The sequence below is a fragment of the Carcharodon carcharias genome, chromosome 8 (genome assembly GCF_017639515.1).
Source record: "Carcharodon carcharias isolate sCarCar2 chromosome 8, sCarCar2.pri, whole genome shotgun sequence".
Taxonomy (NCBI): Eukaryota; Metazoa; Chordata; class Chondrichthyes; order Lamniformes; family Lamnidae; genus Carcharodon; species Carcharodon carcharias.
The window spans coordinates 165,216,340-165,234,081 of record NC_054474.1 but is presented as its reverse complement, the minus strand read 5'-3'; the positions used below and the strand labels follow the sequence as shown (position 1 = coordinate 165,234,081).

The 17,742-nt window shown below is 38.7% G+C and overlaps 1 protein-coding gene across 2 annotated transcripts in view; it reads right to left on the bottom strand.

Moving 5' to 3' along the window:
- Positions 1–4: 4 nt before the first annotated feature.
- The window catches only part of fam183a (family with sequence similarity 183 member A), a 43,712-nt gene continuing 25,974 nt past the window's right edge, over positions 5–17,742 (bottom strand). Inside the window, exons 1-5 of one of the 2 annotated variants that reach the window (XM_041194299.1) lie at positions 15,928–16,080; positions 13,728–13,787; positions 13,505–13,608; positions 11,612–11,728; positions 5–82 (exon numbers count right to left, since the gene is read on the bottom strand). In XM_041194299.1, the coding sequence (XP_041050233.1) occupies positions 11,627–11,728; positions 13,505–13,608; positions 13,728–13,787; positions 15,928–16,057 (396 nt within the window). In that variant the 5' untranslated portion in view covers positions 16,058–16,080 and the 3' untranslated portion in view covers positions 5–82; positions 11,612–11,626. Of the gene's footprint in view, positions 83–10,346; positions 11,729–13,504; positions 13,609–13,727; positions 13,788–15,927; positions 16,081–17,742 lie in introns of those variants that run through there. The other variant, XM_041194301.1, reaches the window with a different exon arrangement.

Sequence of the window (17,742 nt, the reverse complement as noted above, 5' to 3'; positions counted from 1 at the left end):
ATTTCACACATTTAATAATTTTTCTTGGTAGCTTTGCTGTGCCTGCTACAAACTTGTCCCAGTTGATACCGACCTTGAATAACTAAGTGTGCAGGAAGTTGAGAATAACAAAGGTAGTTAGTGTTTTTTTTATTTACATACTGTATATATTTGCAGTTATTTTATCTTAGGCAGAGTAAATGTTGAGAACAAGTATTAGATAATGATTGAATTATCAGCCAGTCTTATTGATAGTTCATCATAAGCAAAAGAAAATAGAATATTACTCATAACAGACTTGAAACCGTGACACAATAATAAGGCGATGCCTTTGGGAGGAAAAGGGATGGGAGAATTTTTTTTAATTCATTGGATGTGGCCAGCATTCATTGCCTGTCCCTAATTGTCTTTGTTCAGAGGGCATCTGGAGTCACATGTAGGCCAGACCAGGTAAGGACGGCAGATAAGGACATTAGTGAACCAGGTGAGATTTTACAACAATCGACGATGCTTTCATGGTCATCATTAGACTTTTAATTCCAGATTTTTATTGATTCCGCTATCTTCCGTGGCAGGATTCGAACCCGGGTGCCCAGACCAGTACCCTGGGTCTCTGGATTACTAGTCCAGTGACAATACCACCACACCATCGCCTTCCCCTCAACTAGTAAGAAAGAAGATTCCTTTCCAGCAACTCCAAAACCTAAAGCACAGCATTCATTGGGACAGCTTTATGGTCCCATCAATAGATATTTAATAGTTTGCGAATGTGCATAGGAAATTATCTGAAGTTAATTGTTTCCTTGAAAATGGCCAGTGATGTCTTGCTACAAGTGAAATACTTGAATCCGACACATTCATTCCAATTTTTCCGTTACTATAATTAGATAATAGGACTAAAGGGAGCCTGGGAATGAAAGACTTTGGAATTTTAGACTACCCCTTTCAAAAAAAGCCTGCAAACAGTTGAATTGTTAATTTGCAATAATTGTAGCAATAGTTTAGCTATAACCCGTCTTGACTCTGATTAATGTAAATTGTAGCAAATGTAGCGAGGCCCCTTTAAATGCATGCTTTTTTGTTGGTGAGCATGGCCTTATTGGACTGCTCCTTGAGGCTTGATTGCTGCTGCAAAGAAGCCTGTAATATTTTTTGTAGCAAGTCTATTCAATAATTAGGATCATCTTGCATTAATAATTAGGATAACAATGCATTAATAATCATGATTCTATTACATTAATAATCAGAAACCTATTGTATCAATAATGAGGATCCCTTTACGTCAATGCTCAGAGTCCCAATATATTCTTAATGTAATAGAATTCCGATTTTTAATCAGGATGTAATTACGTTAAGTACCCTGTTCTTATTGCATTAATAATCAGCAGCCCACAACTTTCGTAACACCCCAAATTTTCACTCTGGGGTCGCACAAAGTCTGAAGCACTAAAATGGGGTCATGTTTGGAAAACGTTTGGGGAGCTGCAAAATGAGACACCTGTTGATGGGAATTTGAAACCGGATGGTAATCTGACATTGATGGATCAGCCAGACTGATTCATTGGTGGGATGTGGAGGGCCATGTGTGTCACTGGGGGCTGGTTAACATTGACCTAGCTGGACAAGCAGCAGCAAGCTTCCCAGTTGCATAATTTTAGACACTTCAAAATTTAGGAATATTCTAATACAGTTTGAAGGTCTCTAACTTTAGTCTAGATTCTCTAGACTTAGAATATCCTGATACACGTTTGAAGGCCTCTAACTTTAGGATAAAAGCAAAATACTGCAGGTGCTGGAAATCCGAAACAAAAACAGAAAATTCTGTGAAAACTCAGGTCTAACAGCATCTGTGGAGAGGAAAACAAAGTTAATGCTTTGAGTCCATATGACTCTTCTGAGCTCTGAAGAAGAATCATACGGATTCAAAATGTTAACTGTTTTTCTCTCCACAGATGCTATTAGACCTGCTGAGTATTTCCAGCATTTTCTGTTTTTGTCACTAACTTTAGGCTAGGTTCTCCAGGCTTAGTTAAGTAGAGCGTGCCTTAAGTTCCTGCCCATTATCAAGAATCTAAACAGATTTTCTTTTTTTTTAAAAATCCTTTGTTAATCTCATTTAACATCTTAAGCGAATGTGAACTTGAAGGTGAAATAGATACATAGTGTAAATTTCAAACTTGTCATAGATTTTTAACTGGACATAAACTTGGCATTGCATATTTGCTGCCCAGTGGAGAAAGCACCTAACTTTTACATGCAGTGATTTCCATGGATCTGAAAATCGGGTGGTTTCTCTAACAGGTGACCAGTCCACAATGCTGGTTTTATGGCTGGGCAGTAAGTTTAAAATCTATTCCATTGTGATTAATTCATGGGCTGCCTTTCAGTCTCAGGATATTGAAATGTTGATTTCTGTAAATACATGTACAGGGATTGAATAAAGGATTAGTGATGTGAATGACCATTGACATAGTCTCCAGTACCAGCAGGATTTATCAAAATGTCATGCACAATTTGATTGGTGGGCACTGGAGTGAGGGAGAAAGGATCTGTTTGTGCCTTGACAATTAGAGAGACTGAAGTATTGTTTCACCTTTGCATTTGTTTCATCTTCCATTGAATGTCCCTTCTGGTATCTAGTCAATTCCGGAATAAAGCAAAGGGTACACCATAATGAGCTACGGGCCTGCCAACTTTATTTGAACTTATTTGACTCCCTCTTCACTGTAATCCAGTGTAAGAATCTCACAGACCTGCATGACTTAACTCTTAAAAACAGAACCCTGAGAACAAAACGCCTTTATACCGCTAGACCAGTATTTTTTTTAAATCAACACCAATCTAATTGCAGAGCAAAGATTGACAGCTTATAGTTGATTTATCTATTTTAATAATCCATATGTGAACAATAAATGAGTCCAGCAATGATTTAAAAAGCACCATTTAAAAAAAATGCAGTCCTAAAGGATACTAGATTTTTGGTGTCAGTAGTATGCAGCTAAGTGATTTTTAAAACTATGAGACTGGCTTCTGTTTTAAACAGGTTTCCATTAGACCTGTTCAAACCTATTTTTATAATCACTCACTTGCTGTTATTGTTCACTGTAAAATTCCAGCAGATTGTCTTTTTGTCGGTTTGATTGTTAAAAAGCACTCACATGATTTTATATAAATATTGCATATTTAACAACTCACCCCAGTACCTCCTGTCCTGCAATATGCTGTCTCCACAGACTGAACAGCAGTAAGTGCATCAAGAGCAGAGAAGTGGGATATGAGTAGTTATTTTGGCGGAGCGAACTTGCACTTGTATACAATGCTCCAGATAGTCTGCTCAACATTTGAAACTTTAATGATTCTATGTGGATGTATTACATGTAACTAAACTGTTTTGAAATGAACAGCCTGCCATTCATTATGGTAACCTGCACCTGATTGCACAAAGCTAATTTTGTCCAGTTCTCATCCTCATTTGATTTATGGTCTGTTTGCTTCCGCCATCTTTTTGAGGATTTTTCACGACAGTAGGAATGAAACTTGATTCCCCTTCTCTCAAACAGATCCATGTATTCCCCATTCCTAAAACAATTTTTGTTGCTTTTGCTGATCACAGTATGTTACCATTCTATACTGGTTTTGCACATATATCAAGTGACATTGATGTCATCATCAAGGGATATATTAATGGAGCAATACCTGTATGTAGAATGACAAATAATATTGGAAGAAACTGGTTTGGAAGTACGATAAGTAACATGGAACAATATGAGTGACTAAAACTTTTTAACACCCCTTAAAATCAGTATTTTAAATCCACAACTATTCCAGCACTTCCCATTATTAACAATTTTCATCCTTATTTGAAATAATCTAAATTAAATGTGTTAAAGGTGGTAAGTAAATGTGCACTGATTATTTTATTAGATTACAGAGTTTTAGTTTATCAGATTTTGAAATTGATAGTTTATTATATCATAGAATAATATAAATTGATTTTAGACTTTTTATATATAATAAAAATGACACATTAAAACAGTTATTGTTTTTCAAGGCATAAGTGACCGGATACTAACAAAAGAATTTATATTGCAGAAACATATAAAAACATAATTTGAAGCAGTTAATTGGTGAAATACAGTAGTTGTTGCAATAATAACATGCTCATCTTTGAGAGACATTCTCATATTACTATAACTTCAAAAATGTGACCTTTTCTGTGATAAATATTCAGTATAACTCCATACAGTGAGTTTCCAAAAGATATCTGGTCTATGTAAAGGCTATTCTATAAAACTATACTATATGTTAAATTGTAATGCTACCAAATATCAGATGTAAACGTTTCAAGTGCTAGCTACAACAAATTTTAGGTTGTGTGAAATGGTATTTACTGTAGGTATTTTGATGCCAAGTGGAATTCCAGTGAATTTAATGAGTTCCTCTCTATTGCACATCACTAGTTTGTCAGGTTTCCCATTGTGTTAAAGTATTGTTATTTATGTGTCAACACAGCTAAGCTTTGAATGTCATAAGTTCAGATATCCACGAACAGTACCATGCACATTTCTGGTGCTGGGCTTGGGTCATTATGAATGACTAAGGGAATAAACCGTGATGCCTAATCAAGGTACTGTGTAGAGTAATAAGCTCAGAATATACTGTTGCGTGTTTGTTTCCTGGGTACTGTGCTATGTGTGAGAATATATCACAAAACAATGGAGACTGAATATAAGGTGGTAGATTTGGTTTTTTGAAAAATGCACCTTTCGTTCTAGGACCTGATTCTTTATTTTGATTAGCTTTTATAAAATGTAAATACACACAGCCTCACCTTGAATAAATAAATGGCATTTTTCGTTTAACTTCAAAGTTCAATTAACAAGAATGTGATTCTTGTACATTTTATCAATGTGATGAACAAGATCATCTGAATTTTTTTTTTGCTTTCTGTAGCATCATGTTATTAATTAGTAATGTTTTTATAATTGGCCTTCAAAATACATTGTTTCCTTGGTAGTTTTCTTCTATATATGAATCAGTAATGATGCTCCTAATTTGGTACATGTTATAGAAGCTGAGGATTAAGTTACTATTTTGCCTTTTAAAAACCTATTTTGTCAGGTAGAGCAAAGTCCCCGGCTAATGAATTCCTTCCTTTGGAATACAAAAATTCAAAAATTTTTAGCAATGAGATTCCTAGTTACATAATTTAAGCCAATTGCAAAAAGCATGAAGAAGCTATAAAAGACATCTTGTCATATGACCTTTCTAGCAAACAGTGTAGCAAAGGTTGCAATTTTCTTTGGGATGTTGCAGTTCTCCAGTTCCAGTATGTATCAGAAAGTGTTCAAAAAGACATATCAAATTGATATTGTGTTCTATTCTGGTTTAAAAATCAAGTGGGTCACTACATGATTTTTTATGTTAGTTTAACCTATGTGGGTTAGGTTTTTGAATATAAAAGATCACTATCTTTCTGAGCAATTGATATCAAAGTTGTTTATTAACTGTTAAATCACAAGTGTTCATGTTTTGTCCAATGTTATTTAAAAAGTGCGGTCAATGTGAATTTACAATGAAACTAACCACAGTAATGTCAGCTATTATGTGAATCTATTTTTTCTCCTTGTGGTTTAAACTACTCTTTCCATTCTAATAAGTATACAGTATATGGCTTGTTTATTTCAATTGCCAATGCTGTGGTTATTAACTTCTTCTCATAGAAGAAAACTGTGACTGTTTGTATAACTACATATAGTAAAATAAATGTAAACTGACTCAGATAATCTGCTTTCTGTTTTTTTTTTCCATTTTTTTCCAAAGCAGTAGGGCTCCTTGCATGTAATGAGATGCACTTAAAATTGATTTTCCTTTGTTTGGGTTTGTGATGAGTGAGTACACAAATGTTAAATGCATAAATAGCAATAGTTACTTTTATTATAGTCTTGAAATTAGTCTGCATGCCTTCTGTCCATCTTACTATATAACACCTATGCAGCAACTCTGTGATGCAGACACTATTGAACATGTTAAGTTTTTTTTTGGATTATCTCATGGTTTAGATTATTATTTTCATATAAAGTGTGCTATCCATTGACAAGCTACATATTTCTGTCCATGTCCAAGCTGTGAATGTCCACTGTAGTCCACAGCAGAATAAATCCTGACATTTACTGTTGATCAAATCAAGTGATACCTTACCAGTTCTGTTCAACTATAGCAATTAATGCGACGTTTGTATATATTAAAGAGTAGCCAGTGTTCCAAGGCATTAAAACTTCCAGGTTGAGATTACATAATGTTGACCCCTTTCATCACGCTGCAGACTTCTGCATGTGAAGCATAAGCAAATGGAGTCTGTGACACAAATTAAAATCTCATTTATTTTACATCTGCTATTTTGTATTGCAAGGAACTTTATGTCTGACCTACGCATGTTTGTGCTGGGCCTTGCCCAAAGCATGCCTTTATATGTCCTTGCTTCAGACAGTTTGAGAGGTGTAACACTTACTGACACTTTTTTAAAATAAAAAAAAATTTTTGGCTATGGCCATCACTCGCAAGGCCATCCCTAATTTTCCTTGAGAAGGAGCTGCCTTCTTAAACTGCTGTAGTCCATCTGGTGAAGGTATTCCCACAAAGCCGTTAGGTAGGGAATTCCAGGATTTTGATGCATCAACATTGAAAGAACGGTGATTAATGTCCAATGTCAGAATTGTGTGTGACTTGGAGTTAGGGTGTTCCTATCCACCTACTCCCCTTGTTCTTCTCAGTGATTTGCAGTGGTTGCAGGTGAGAGGTGCTGTCAAAGAAGCCTTAGTGAGTTGTTGCAGTGTATCCTGTAGATAATGCACAGTGCAGCCACAATGTATTGGCAGTGGCAGAAGTGGATATCCAGCTTGAATATGCAACAACAAATTCCAAATATCAAGATTGCTTCTTTGAATTCATGCACTTTTTGTCACTAAGGCAAAAGGTGGGGCATGCCAGAAATAAAAACTTATTTATGATTTTATCAAGTTGCAGGGAGGAAGGCTAATTTCCTTAAGCCCAGTGTAAATGCAGCAAGGCTTCTTTATTTGAATCCATTGCAGTATAACACTTTGCTTATTTGGTCAATGAGCTTGGAATTGATGCTTTATAGATTGAGAACTTTATTCTGTTCTCTGCTCTTACCACTATACATTGCTTAAACTACTACAACAGTGCAGCTATGTGCTAATTTAGTAAACTTAGTCTATTTCTCACAGCTTTTAGCTGATATCTGCTACACAGCTATGAGTGGAATATTATTTTATTTTTCACTTGATTCACTACTATCCCTGGGCTCGTTGATCCAAAAAGAATGACAAGGAAAGGCTAATTGTGCTGGATTGGACTATTTTAAGGTGATAAGTGTAGTTATTTTTCTGCTGGCTTACCGTTAGAAGTGTAAATATCTGGTGTAACTACAGAACAAAATTTTGCAAGCACCGACAGATATTCCGTCTTTTTCTTTCCACAAAATATGGAAGGAATTAATTTCTTACTCATTTTGTTAATGTCATGCTGTAAGAAAGTGGTTTCTCATATTGGGGTTCATTCCATTGAGATTTTCCAGAGGGTCTGCCAAATAATGTGAAAGCGTGGGGAAGGAGCAGAGTGTGTCCGCTTCGTGCAGCACAGAATGGTCTGGCTGTCTTGTCTCGGTCGGGAGCATGCATGGAGGACACTGAGAGTCGCAAGGAAGAAAATCTTTTCTGAAAAGCATTATTAAAACACTCTTTACATGCAGCGTATTCATATTACATGTATTATATGGTGTTACCACTTACATTGCCGGGGAGGGGGTGGGGGGGTGGTGCATGTTTATAATCCATTTGAAAAAGTATTCTTTAGCTAAAAAAGGCTGAGACCTACTGCTGTAAGATGTATCTGTTCTACAAGAAAATTCCACACTAATAGGCAGACATAAATGGAGGCCAAGTTTAATAATTAACATTTCCCAAGTTTGTTCATTGAGATACTTTACAGTGATGGAGTTCTTGGATACAAAAGTCCAAACTTAAACTGTCTTAAGTATGAAGCAGTTGCCAGTAACTATACATTAATAAAATATAGGTGCTTGAAATGATTATAGCCTCAGTAACTTTTATATGGAAAAGAGTAAAAGCTTTAAATGTGGCAAGTTTTTTTTTGTGACATCAATCCAGAAGGGGTTTTCACTTATACAATATTAGGTTTGAGCCAAGCAAAGGTTGGAAGTATTAATTTATTGGAAACATCTGCAAATCACAAGATGTTCAGTTATGGAAACCAGTTTTAAGCAATGACTCCAATAAATGATTTTAATAAAAACTGGGTCATGAGGACTCAAAACGTCAACTCTTTTCTTCTCCACCGATGCTGTCAGACCTGCTGAGTTTTTCCAGGTAGTTCTGTTTTTGTGTTGTGAATGATTTTAATAGTTGAGATGGGGTGTAGGAGACATGGATGTAGAAGCCAGTGGAAGGAGTGAGGGGGCAGAAAGAACAAAAGGAAAGGTCTATGACAGATTGCAGGGCAGGGGGGAATTAAATAACAGGTGTTTCATGATGTAACAGCCAAAGAGAGTGGTGATTTTTCTTTTATTCTTTCTCGGAGTGTGGGCTTCACAGCTAGGCCAGCATTTATTGCCCATCCCTAATTACCCTGGAGAAGGTGGTGGTGAGCCGTCTTCTTGAATCACTGCAGGCCATTTGGTGTGGGTATAGCCACAGTGCTGTGAGGAAGGGAATTCCAGTATTTTGACCCACTGACAATGAAGGAACGACAATATAGTTCCAAGTCAGGATAGTGTGTGCCTTGGAGGGGAACTTGCAGGTGGTAGTGTTCCCATAGCAAAGAAACAAAGATAGTGCCCAAATGAGGTGTGAATGGCTACATAAAATCCAAATCCATCTGAATGCAACATGAAGGCATAAAGAAAAAAATCAAGACAAGACCTACCCAGCAAAACGAAGGAAAAAACACTTAGAGCAAGTTGAAGGCAGGGGATATGATCTAAAGTTGTTGAACTCGATATTGAGACCAGAAGGCTGTAGTGTACCAAGTTGAAAGATAAGGTGCTCTTCCTTGAGCTTGCATTGAGCTTCACTGGAATAATTTAGCAGGCCATGGACAGAAAGATCAGAGTGGGAACAATGTGAGAATTAAAATGACAAGCACCCGGAAGCTTGGGGTCATGCTTGCGGGTTGAGAGGAAATGTTCCATAAATCAGTTACTCGGTCTGCATTTGGTCTCCCCAGTGTAGAGGAGACCACGTAAAAGCGAATATAGTATACTAAATTGAAAGAAGTACAAGTAAATCACTGGTTCATTGGAAGGAGTTTTGGGCCTTGGACATTGAAAAGGGAGGTGAAAGGGCAGGTGTGCATCTCCTGCGCTTGCATGGAAAGGTACCGTAGGGAATGGAAGGGGGTATTGGGGGTGTCTGAGAAGTGAACTAGGGTGTCACAGAGGGAACGGTCCCTTTAGAATGCTGATGGGAGGGCAGGGGATGATGTGTTTGATGATGGCATCACACTGGAGTTGGTGGAAATGGCAGATGCTGATCCGTTGAATACAGAGGCTGGTGGTGGAAGACTAGGACAAGGGCACCCGTATCTGGTTCTGGGAGGGAGGAGGATGGTGAGAGCAGAAGTGTATGAAATGGATTGCACACGTTGGAGTGCCCTGTCAGCCATGTCTGGTGGGAATCCCAGGCATAATATAGTCACCACTTTAAATTCCTACATTCTATCCGTCTATTTATGTTTCCATTCTAAATTTCTATGCCCACATTTTATAACGGAAACTGCCTATGTAAACTTGCCCCATTGTAATTACACTTTCCTGCCTGGGATGGGAAATCCTGTTTGAGAAATTTATTAAAGATTTTAGAGGATGTAACTAATAGGGTAGATAAAGGGGAACCAGTAGATGTAGTATCCCTGGACTTCCAAAAGGCATTCGATAAGGTGTCACACAAAAGGTTAATAGGCAAAATATGGGCTCATGGAGGTGGGGGTAATAGTTTAGCATGGATAGAGGGTTGGTTAACAGGGAAAGCAAAGAGTGGGCAAAACAGGACTTTTTCAAGTTGGCAGATAGTGAATAGTGGAGGGCCACAAGGAGCAGTGCTGGGGCCTCACCTATTTACAATCTATTAATGACTTAGATGAAGAGACAGAGAGTAATGTATCAACGTTTGCTGATGATACCAGGCTAGGTGGGAAGGTAAGTTTTGGAGAGGACAGAGAGGCTGCAAAAGAGATAGAGACAGGTTGAGTGAGTGGGCAACAGGATGGCAGGTGGAATATAATGTAGGGAAATGTGAAGTTATTAATTTGGTCATAAGAATGGAAAAGCAGAATATTTTTTAAAAGGTGTGATTCTTGGAAATGTTGATGTTCGAAGAGACTTAGGTGTGTTTGTACAAGGAATACAGAAAGTTAACATACAGCTGCAGCAAGCAATTAGGAAGGCAAATGGCATATTGGTCTTTATTGCAAGGGGATTGGAGTACAAATGTAAAGGAACCTTACTACCATTGTACAGGGTTTTGGTGAGACCACATCTGGAATACTGCCCTGTGCGTAGTTTTGGTTTCCACATTTAAGAAAGGACATACTTGCATTTGAGGCGGTACATTGAAGGTTCACTAAATTGGTCCCTAGGGTGAGGAAGGGGTTGTGCTATGATGAGAGGAGGGTAAATAAATTGAGTTTATGTTCTCTAGAGTTTAGGAGAATGAGAGGTGATCTCACTGAAACCTACAAAATTCTGAAGGGGCTTGATAGGGTAGACGGTGAAAGATTGTTTCTGCTGGTCAGGGAATCTAAAACATGGGGGCACAGGACTGAGATGAGGAGAAATCAAAGGGTTGTGAATATTTTGAATTCACCACCCCAGAGGGCTGTGGATGCTCCATCAGTGAATACTTTTAAGGCTGGAATAGACAGATTTTGAGTATTGCAAGGAATTACAGGAAATGGGGAACATGCGTGAAAATGGAGTTAGGGACCAAGATCAGCTATGATCGCACTGAATGGCGGAGCAGGCTCAACGGGTCATATGGTCCCCTCCTGCTCCTATTTCTTGTGTGTTGTGTAACACCACAGAGGTAGATGTAATTAAAGGCTAGGAGCTGAGGCTGAACAATAAAATGGTGTGAGTTTCCCCCATCAACAGCAGCCCCTATCAAGATACTACTTATTGCAGCTTTTAAAATTATTTCAATTAGAAAGTTGTGAGACACCCATGTTTGGAGAGCTTTGAGCATCTCAAAGCTCATTCTATACAAGAATGCATCTGTAGGAAGTATTTTTTGTATTTGTATTATGTTCTTAAGGAACATCACCCTAAAATTAAATTCTAAATTTGTTTCATAAAAACTAAAGTACTACATTCCACCGAGAGTTACATTCAGTCAGCATAGCCATGTCAACTTATAAATTGTTAAGAAAACTTCATTTTTTCCCAGTTGTTCGGCACGATGTATACTTTATTCTTCCCTAATGTGCCAGGTTACATTTATCTTGCTGCTTATTTCTAAGTACATGGCTTCCCTTCTCCTATAATCACCAACGTTTGAGTAGATAAGGTAAAATGGCAAACAACATTGATACAAACCTAATACCATTTTTCCTAGCTATTTTCTTTTCGATGGGAGGACTGTGCCATGAATTTCGTAATTTCATTACTACGACGATGAAAATTCAGTCTCCGATCCTTCAGATCTGTGCCTATCTATAGGAGAAATTGATATTTTAACTGATTATACTGGGTATCAAAAAATTTGCATCTTGTCAATGTGTTCCAACTAAAGAAAAAAATTTTCCAAAACTATTAAGGTCATTTAATGTGTTTTATAAATTTCATGCTTTATGATTGTTAGCTGTATAGAAGAAAATGCCTGAATCTATTATTCAGAACTCAGGTGATGAATAATGTTTAACGTAGATCATGAGCTAAAGCTAACTTGTACTATTTGTATCATAACGTTTGAAGATGTGAAGAGACATTGGTTCAGCGCCTCATTAATCTCAGCCATGCTACTGGGGCTATACTGAGCAACTTCCCAAAAGAGAGAAAGCTAAGCTGGTCTCCCCAGCACCCACACCAGAGTATAATTAGCATGTGTTCAGGAGAAATTTGCCTGTCATTAGCATGGAGACGGGGGTGAATGGAGAGGGGAATGTGGGGGCGCGAAGAATGCAATAAACGTTAACATAAATTACGTTTGCCTGATTTCAAATACGATTGTTTTCTGCTGTGTGAAATGTCTTTAGGTGAAATTAGTCAACGAATTAATGTTTACAGAAAACAAATGCTTGAATAAATTATTTCCTGAGATTATACCTTTAACATCTTGCTCAGAATAGACCATTTGATGCACAACCAGTATATAATTCTTGACCTGATGTGAATTTCAGAAGTGCAGGCAGTCATGGCTAGGAACTTCCTCCGGGACACAAGAACTATAAATTGGGTTAGTAATGTTTGAAACAAATCTTGATAACGAAGCTATTAATTTGTGAATGTTTAGATCTATTTTAATTTCAGCAATTTAAGTGATTTTAAAAGTCTATTTTAGGCTAGATGGTAGGTTTATCAGTACTTCTCATACTCGTGCTTTTTTTTTATATCTATCGAATTATTTCCTTTACATTTTACCTACTGCCCTATTTTTCTGTGGGAACACTGCAGAGAGGGACCATGACAGACTTTTATATTTTTACTTTTTGTTTGTTTATGAGATGCAGACAATGTTGGCAAGGCTAGCATTTATTGCCCATTCCCGGTGACCCTTGAGAAGGTGATGGTGAGCTGTCTTCTTGAACCGTGATGGTCCATGTAGTGAAGATAGTCCCACAGTGCTGTTAGGGAAGGAGTTCCAGGCTTTTGACCCAGCGACAGTGAAGGAACAGTAATTTATTTTCCAAGTCAGGATGGTGATGTGTCTTGGAGGGGAACTTGCAGGTGTTGGCGTTCCCTTGCGTCTACTGCCCTTTTTAGGTGGTAAAGATGGCAGGTTTGGAAGATGCTGTCGAAGAAGCCTTGTTAAGTTGCTGCAGTGCATCTTGTAGGTCATGCATTCTGCTGTCATGGTGCACCAGTGGAAGAGGAAGTGAATGTCTAAGGTAATGAATGGGGTGCCTATCGATTTCTGTCTGCCCTAATTGGTGATCTGATTTTCAATCTGGCCTTGCATCGAGCATCTTAAAACTGGTCTTTCCAAAAATAGTGGATCACAAACGAGAAACCCACAACATAACTGGGGTACAAAATAACAGATTGTGTCAAGAACTGACTTACAATTCACAAATCAGTTGCATGAAACTTGATTATTCGCCAGTTAGAGAATTGGTATTCTCCACTTTTTTGGCCTCGTGTGAAAATGCCTCACTATAAATTGCAAATTCCTTTATTGTTGAACTTTTCCACTCAATCTGCTTTCTCCTGATAGAATTTTACCCTCAAGTGTTTCCTCTTTGTATTTTTTAGGGGTTTCCAGATCCTTACCAATGGAGTAGTTATCCAGCCAATCTCCTGCGCTTCTGTTTGTGGAAATGTGTATTTCATCCTTGGTTCCAAAAAATTCCGCCAGAGTATTTTTGCTAAATTCTCTAAAAACAGAAATAAATATATAGATACCATCTTCAGATTTAATTATACAAAATAACTTTTGCACAACACGGGAAAATCCTATATTAAATGTTAGGTAAAATAAATGATGGGTACATACGGTCCTCCTCGCCTTCCATGTCTAAGGTGTGGACATTAGGTTTTCCTGTTATACAGTGAACTGTTGAGAAAATAAATGCAGGGCACACATTTAGGCAGTAATTGCCTACAAGAAAATAGGCACATTGATGTTATTTAAAATTAATATTCCCTCCCCAATAAAACATTTGATGCTCCAAGCATCATTTGTAAAAGAGCCTGTCCTTAAATCAGATTTCCTGACCTTTTAAGAAAGTTGTCTTCCTTGTAAAAGCAATGAATGAAGATATTTTCAATCATTTTTTCCCCTAATTTCACTACTATGCTGTCTAAGATGATGTTTTCTCCTGAACAGTTTGCGGCCTCATATTTTTGGCACTTTGACCTGAATTCTTAGTATAAATTTCCTAAAGTATAGGTGTAAGCCAGCTGTCACCTTGAAAGGTTTCATTGTGTTACAGGCCATTCTACATTGCAACCACTGTTCTGAGCAAGAATGTGTGGCCCATTGATTTTTCTTTAACCTTTTGGAAATTGTGCCAATGGGTTCTGTAAAAGCTGAAATGATCACAGTAAGATTATTCAAAAAGCGGCATCATTCACTGAATCAATTACAGACACCGAGGGATTGGCTGTAGTACAGGGGTTCATCTTCTCATGGTTATTTGTGCTCACTGGAGAAAAACCAGGAAAGCTGTGCACCTGTTTTTACACCTTAAACCAGCTTATATTTCACCCCTTCCTTGGATTCACCTAGTTCTGTTGAAGGGTCATGAGGACTTGAAATGTCAACTCTTTTCTTCTCCGCCGATGCTGCCAGACCTGCTGAGTTTTTCCAGGTAATTCTGTTTTTGTTTTGTCTTGCTTCCTCGCTTGGTGTGGAGAGCTGTCTCTTCCTTTACAGATTTATTTCCAATGCTGAATAAGGGGCCTAACCCAAAACTTTGAAGTGTCTGTTCTCTCCACCGTGTCAGCTGTGGTTTAGTGGGTAGTACTGTTGCCTCTGGGTCATAAGGTCCCACTCCAGGGCTTGGGCACAAAAATCAAACCTGTTGCCCCAGGCCGGAACCGAGGGACTGCTGCACTGTTAGAGCTGCTGTCTTTTGGATGAAACATTAAACTGAAGCCCTAGTTGCCTGTTAATCTGGATGTAAAAGATCCTATGATCCTACGGCACAATTTTGAAGAGTAGGGGAGTTATCCCCAGTGTCCTGGCCGATATTTACCCCTCAATCAACATCGCAATGAAACAGATTATCAAGTCTATTACATACCTGTTTGTGGGAGTTTGCTGTGTGAAAATTAGCTGCTGTGTTTCCTACATAACAACAGTGACTACGCTTCAAAAAGTACTTCATTGACTGTAAAGTGCTTTGAAAAATCCAGTGGTTGTGAAAAGCCTGACCAACCCTGTTGTGAATTTTTAAAATTCATTCACAGGATTTGGGTGTTGCTGGCAAGACTGGTGGTTACCACCCACCACAAACTATCATTGCAGAGGTGAATGTGAATAACTTTCCTGAACACAACTGTGTGGCTTGCCATGTCATTTCAATTGGCAGGTAAGAATCTGGGTTGGGGAAGATGGTGGCATTGTGGTAATGCCCCGGGGACTAGTAATCCAGCGGCCCAGGCTAATGCTGTGGGTCACAGGTTCAAATCCCACCGGCAGCTAATGGAATTTAGATTCAATTAATAAATCTGGAATTGAAAGCTAGTCTCAGCACCGTGAAACTAACATTGATTGTCATTAAAAACCCACCTGGTACACCAATGTCCTTTAGGCAAGGAAATCTGCCAAACCCTGCATGTGACTCCAGCAGGGACAATTAGGATGGGTAAGAAATGTTGGCCTTGAAACAGAAGTCAACCACCTTGCTGTGGGGCTGGATTCACATATCGGCCAGACCTGGACCATTTCTGACATTGAAGGACCTTAATGAAACAGATGGGTTTTTCGGACAATCCCATAGGTACAAAGTCACCATTACTGAAAGGAGGAAAAATAATTGCATTTAAATTCTGCAGCTGCAGGTGGCGGGATTTGAACTCCTGTCCCCCAGGCTACTGCCCCAAGTGACAGCCTCTCTGCTACCGTTTCGTGTTCATTTCCACCCCCCCCATTTGAATTCCCACGCATGGGATGTTCTTGGAATCGGCTAATTGGTTGGCAGCGTGTTTCCCATCCCAAGGGGCTGGCTCACTCCGATCAACTTACTTACATTTGGTGCGGGGATTGATGTTGAAGTTGGTGTGCAGTTTCTGACTGCGCAGCTCCTTCCTGATCGTCTCACGATCAATCGCCAGTTGATGCACCCTGTCCTTTGGTGCCTTCTCGACTGGTTTCGCCATTCTGTTCTTCCCCTGCCTCTGGCTCTGGAAGCTCTTCCCCCGGGCTGAGTCCTCCGAATGAACATTGTTACATGGTTGCCCGGGCAACCAATGCAAGCAACACACAAACACACGTGGGACGTCACAAACCCGCCGCCGCCCGCCAGACTCGCTGAACTCGGGCAGCGGCGCTTCCAGCTGTTCGAACTCCTGTCGCTTCCTTTTCCCAAACTGGTTTGTAACTGATGGCAGATGCAAAAGGGAAACGCCAACGGGCGGAAATGTGTTTTAAAACTCTCCACGCTGCCAGAAAATATATGTTGTGAAAAGTAGGACGAATGTGTGCCTTATCAGAGATTTGGGAATCTCCAAGTTAAAAGGGAATCATGAATATTCTCATTCTACAGCAAACTGCCTGTGGCAGTGGAGATGTTTTGTTGGGGGGGGGGGGGGACACACGAATTATGGATTCAGAAATGTTGTTTATTTTCACTTTTCACCATTTGTTATATTTATTTGATATAATAATTTTGCATTTTTAAGTTTTCCATTTGCTTTTGCTTCACGTCGGACGCTCAGGCCAGTTCGAGAACCACCGTTCTTGCCATATCCCATCTCTCTTCTTAGTCCGACCGTACTCCCTCCCGTTCCCGCTCAGACAGCTGAACAGGGTCCCCCGTCCAACAGCTTCAGTGCGCTCCCTGTCCAGATCCCGGAACAAAGTCCAAAATTGTCCAAGAGTCGCCTCTGGTTAAAAGGAATACTTGGCTGAGAATTCTAGGAATCACTGAACCAGTAATGAACAAGTTTAAAAAAAAATTTTTTTGAAATAGAAAACTTCCCATTGTTGGCTAATTATAGCAGTTACCCAGAGAGAGAGAGAGAGCACCGGATCGGATTTCAGTTCTGGCCATGTTAGATTTTATGACCCTGGAAGGACATGAAAGGTCAGATAAACAGGAATTAGAAAACATTGTGGATTACAATATACAACATGTTGTCGTCCAGAAATGACTTTCTTCTGATTACCATGAAGGATGACATAGGGATCTGCTAGTGTGTAAAGATAAGAATATAATCAACAATGAGAAAGGGTGATCAGATATTAATGAGTTGATCTCCAAAAGTAAGGAAAAATCAATAATCTTTTAAATGTTTTGAGTGGGGAATTATATTAACTCAAAAGTAAAATAAGATCTTGCTCAATATTTTAATCCTTGTGAACTTTCTGGATTAAAGCTCTTAATTTAAGACTCAGCAAATTTAGAATAAGTTTTTAATTAATTTAGCAATAAATCTAACACTTATAGAATTGTTTCAAAACATTTTAATGTAAATGCAATTCATGGTTAAGTGCAGTTTTTAAAAAATCCTGTGGGTCTGTTCTGTGTCATGTCCCATCCCATCTGTGCCCCTTGAGCATTAAGTTTGTAGGGGAGGTGGTTGTGAGTGGTAATTTCATCGGCTCGTAATCCAGAGGGCCAGGCTAATTCTCAGGGGTTCGAATCCTGCTGCAGCAGCAAGTGGAATTTGAATTCAGTTAATAAATCTGGAATTAAAAAGCTGGTGTAAAAACCCAGTTGTATCAAACCACAACAAAACCTAAAAGGATTTCAACTGGATAACAGAAAGCCCAGCTCTGTCGACCTTGTACAATGTTCCTTACATCTGGGGGCTTGTGCCAAAATTTGGAAAGCTGTCTCATA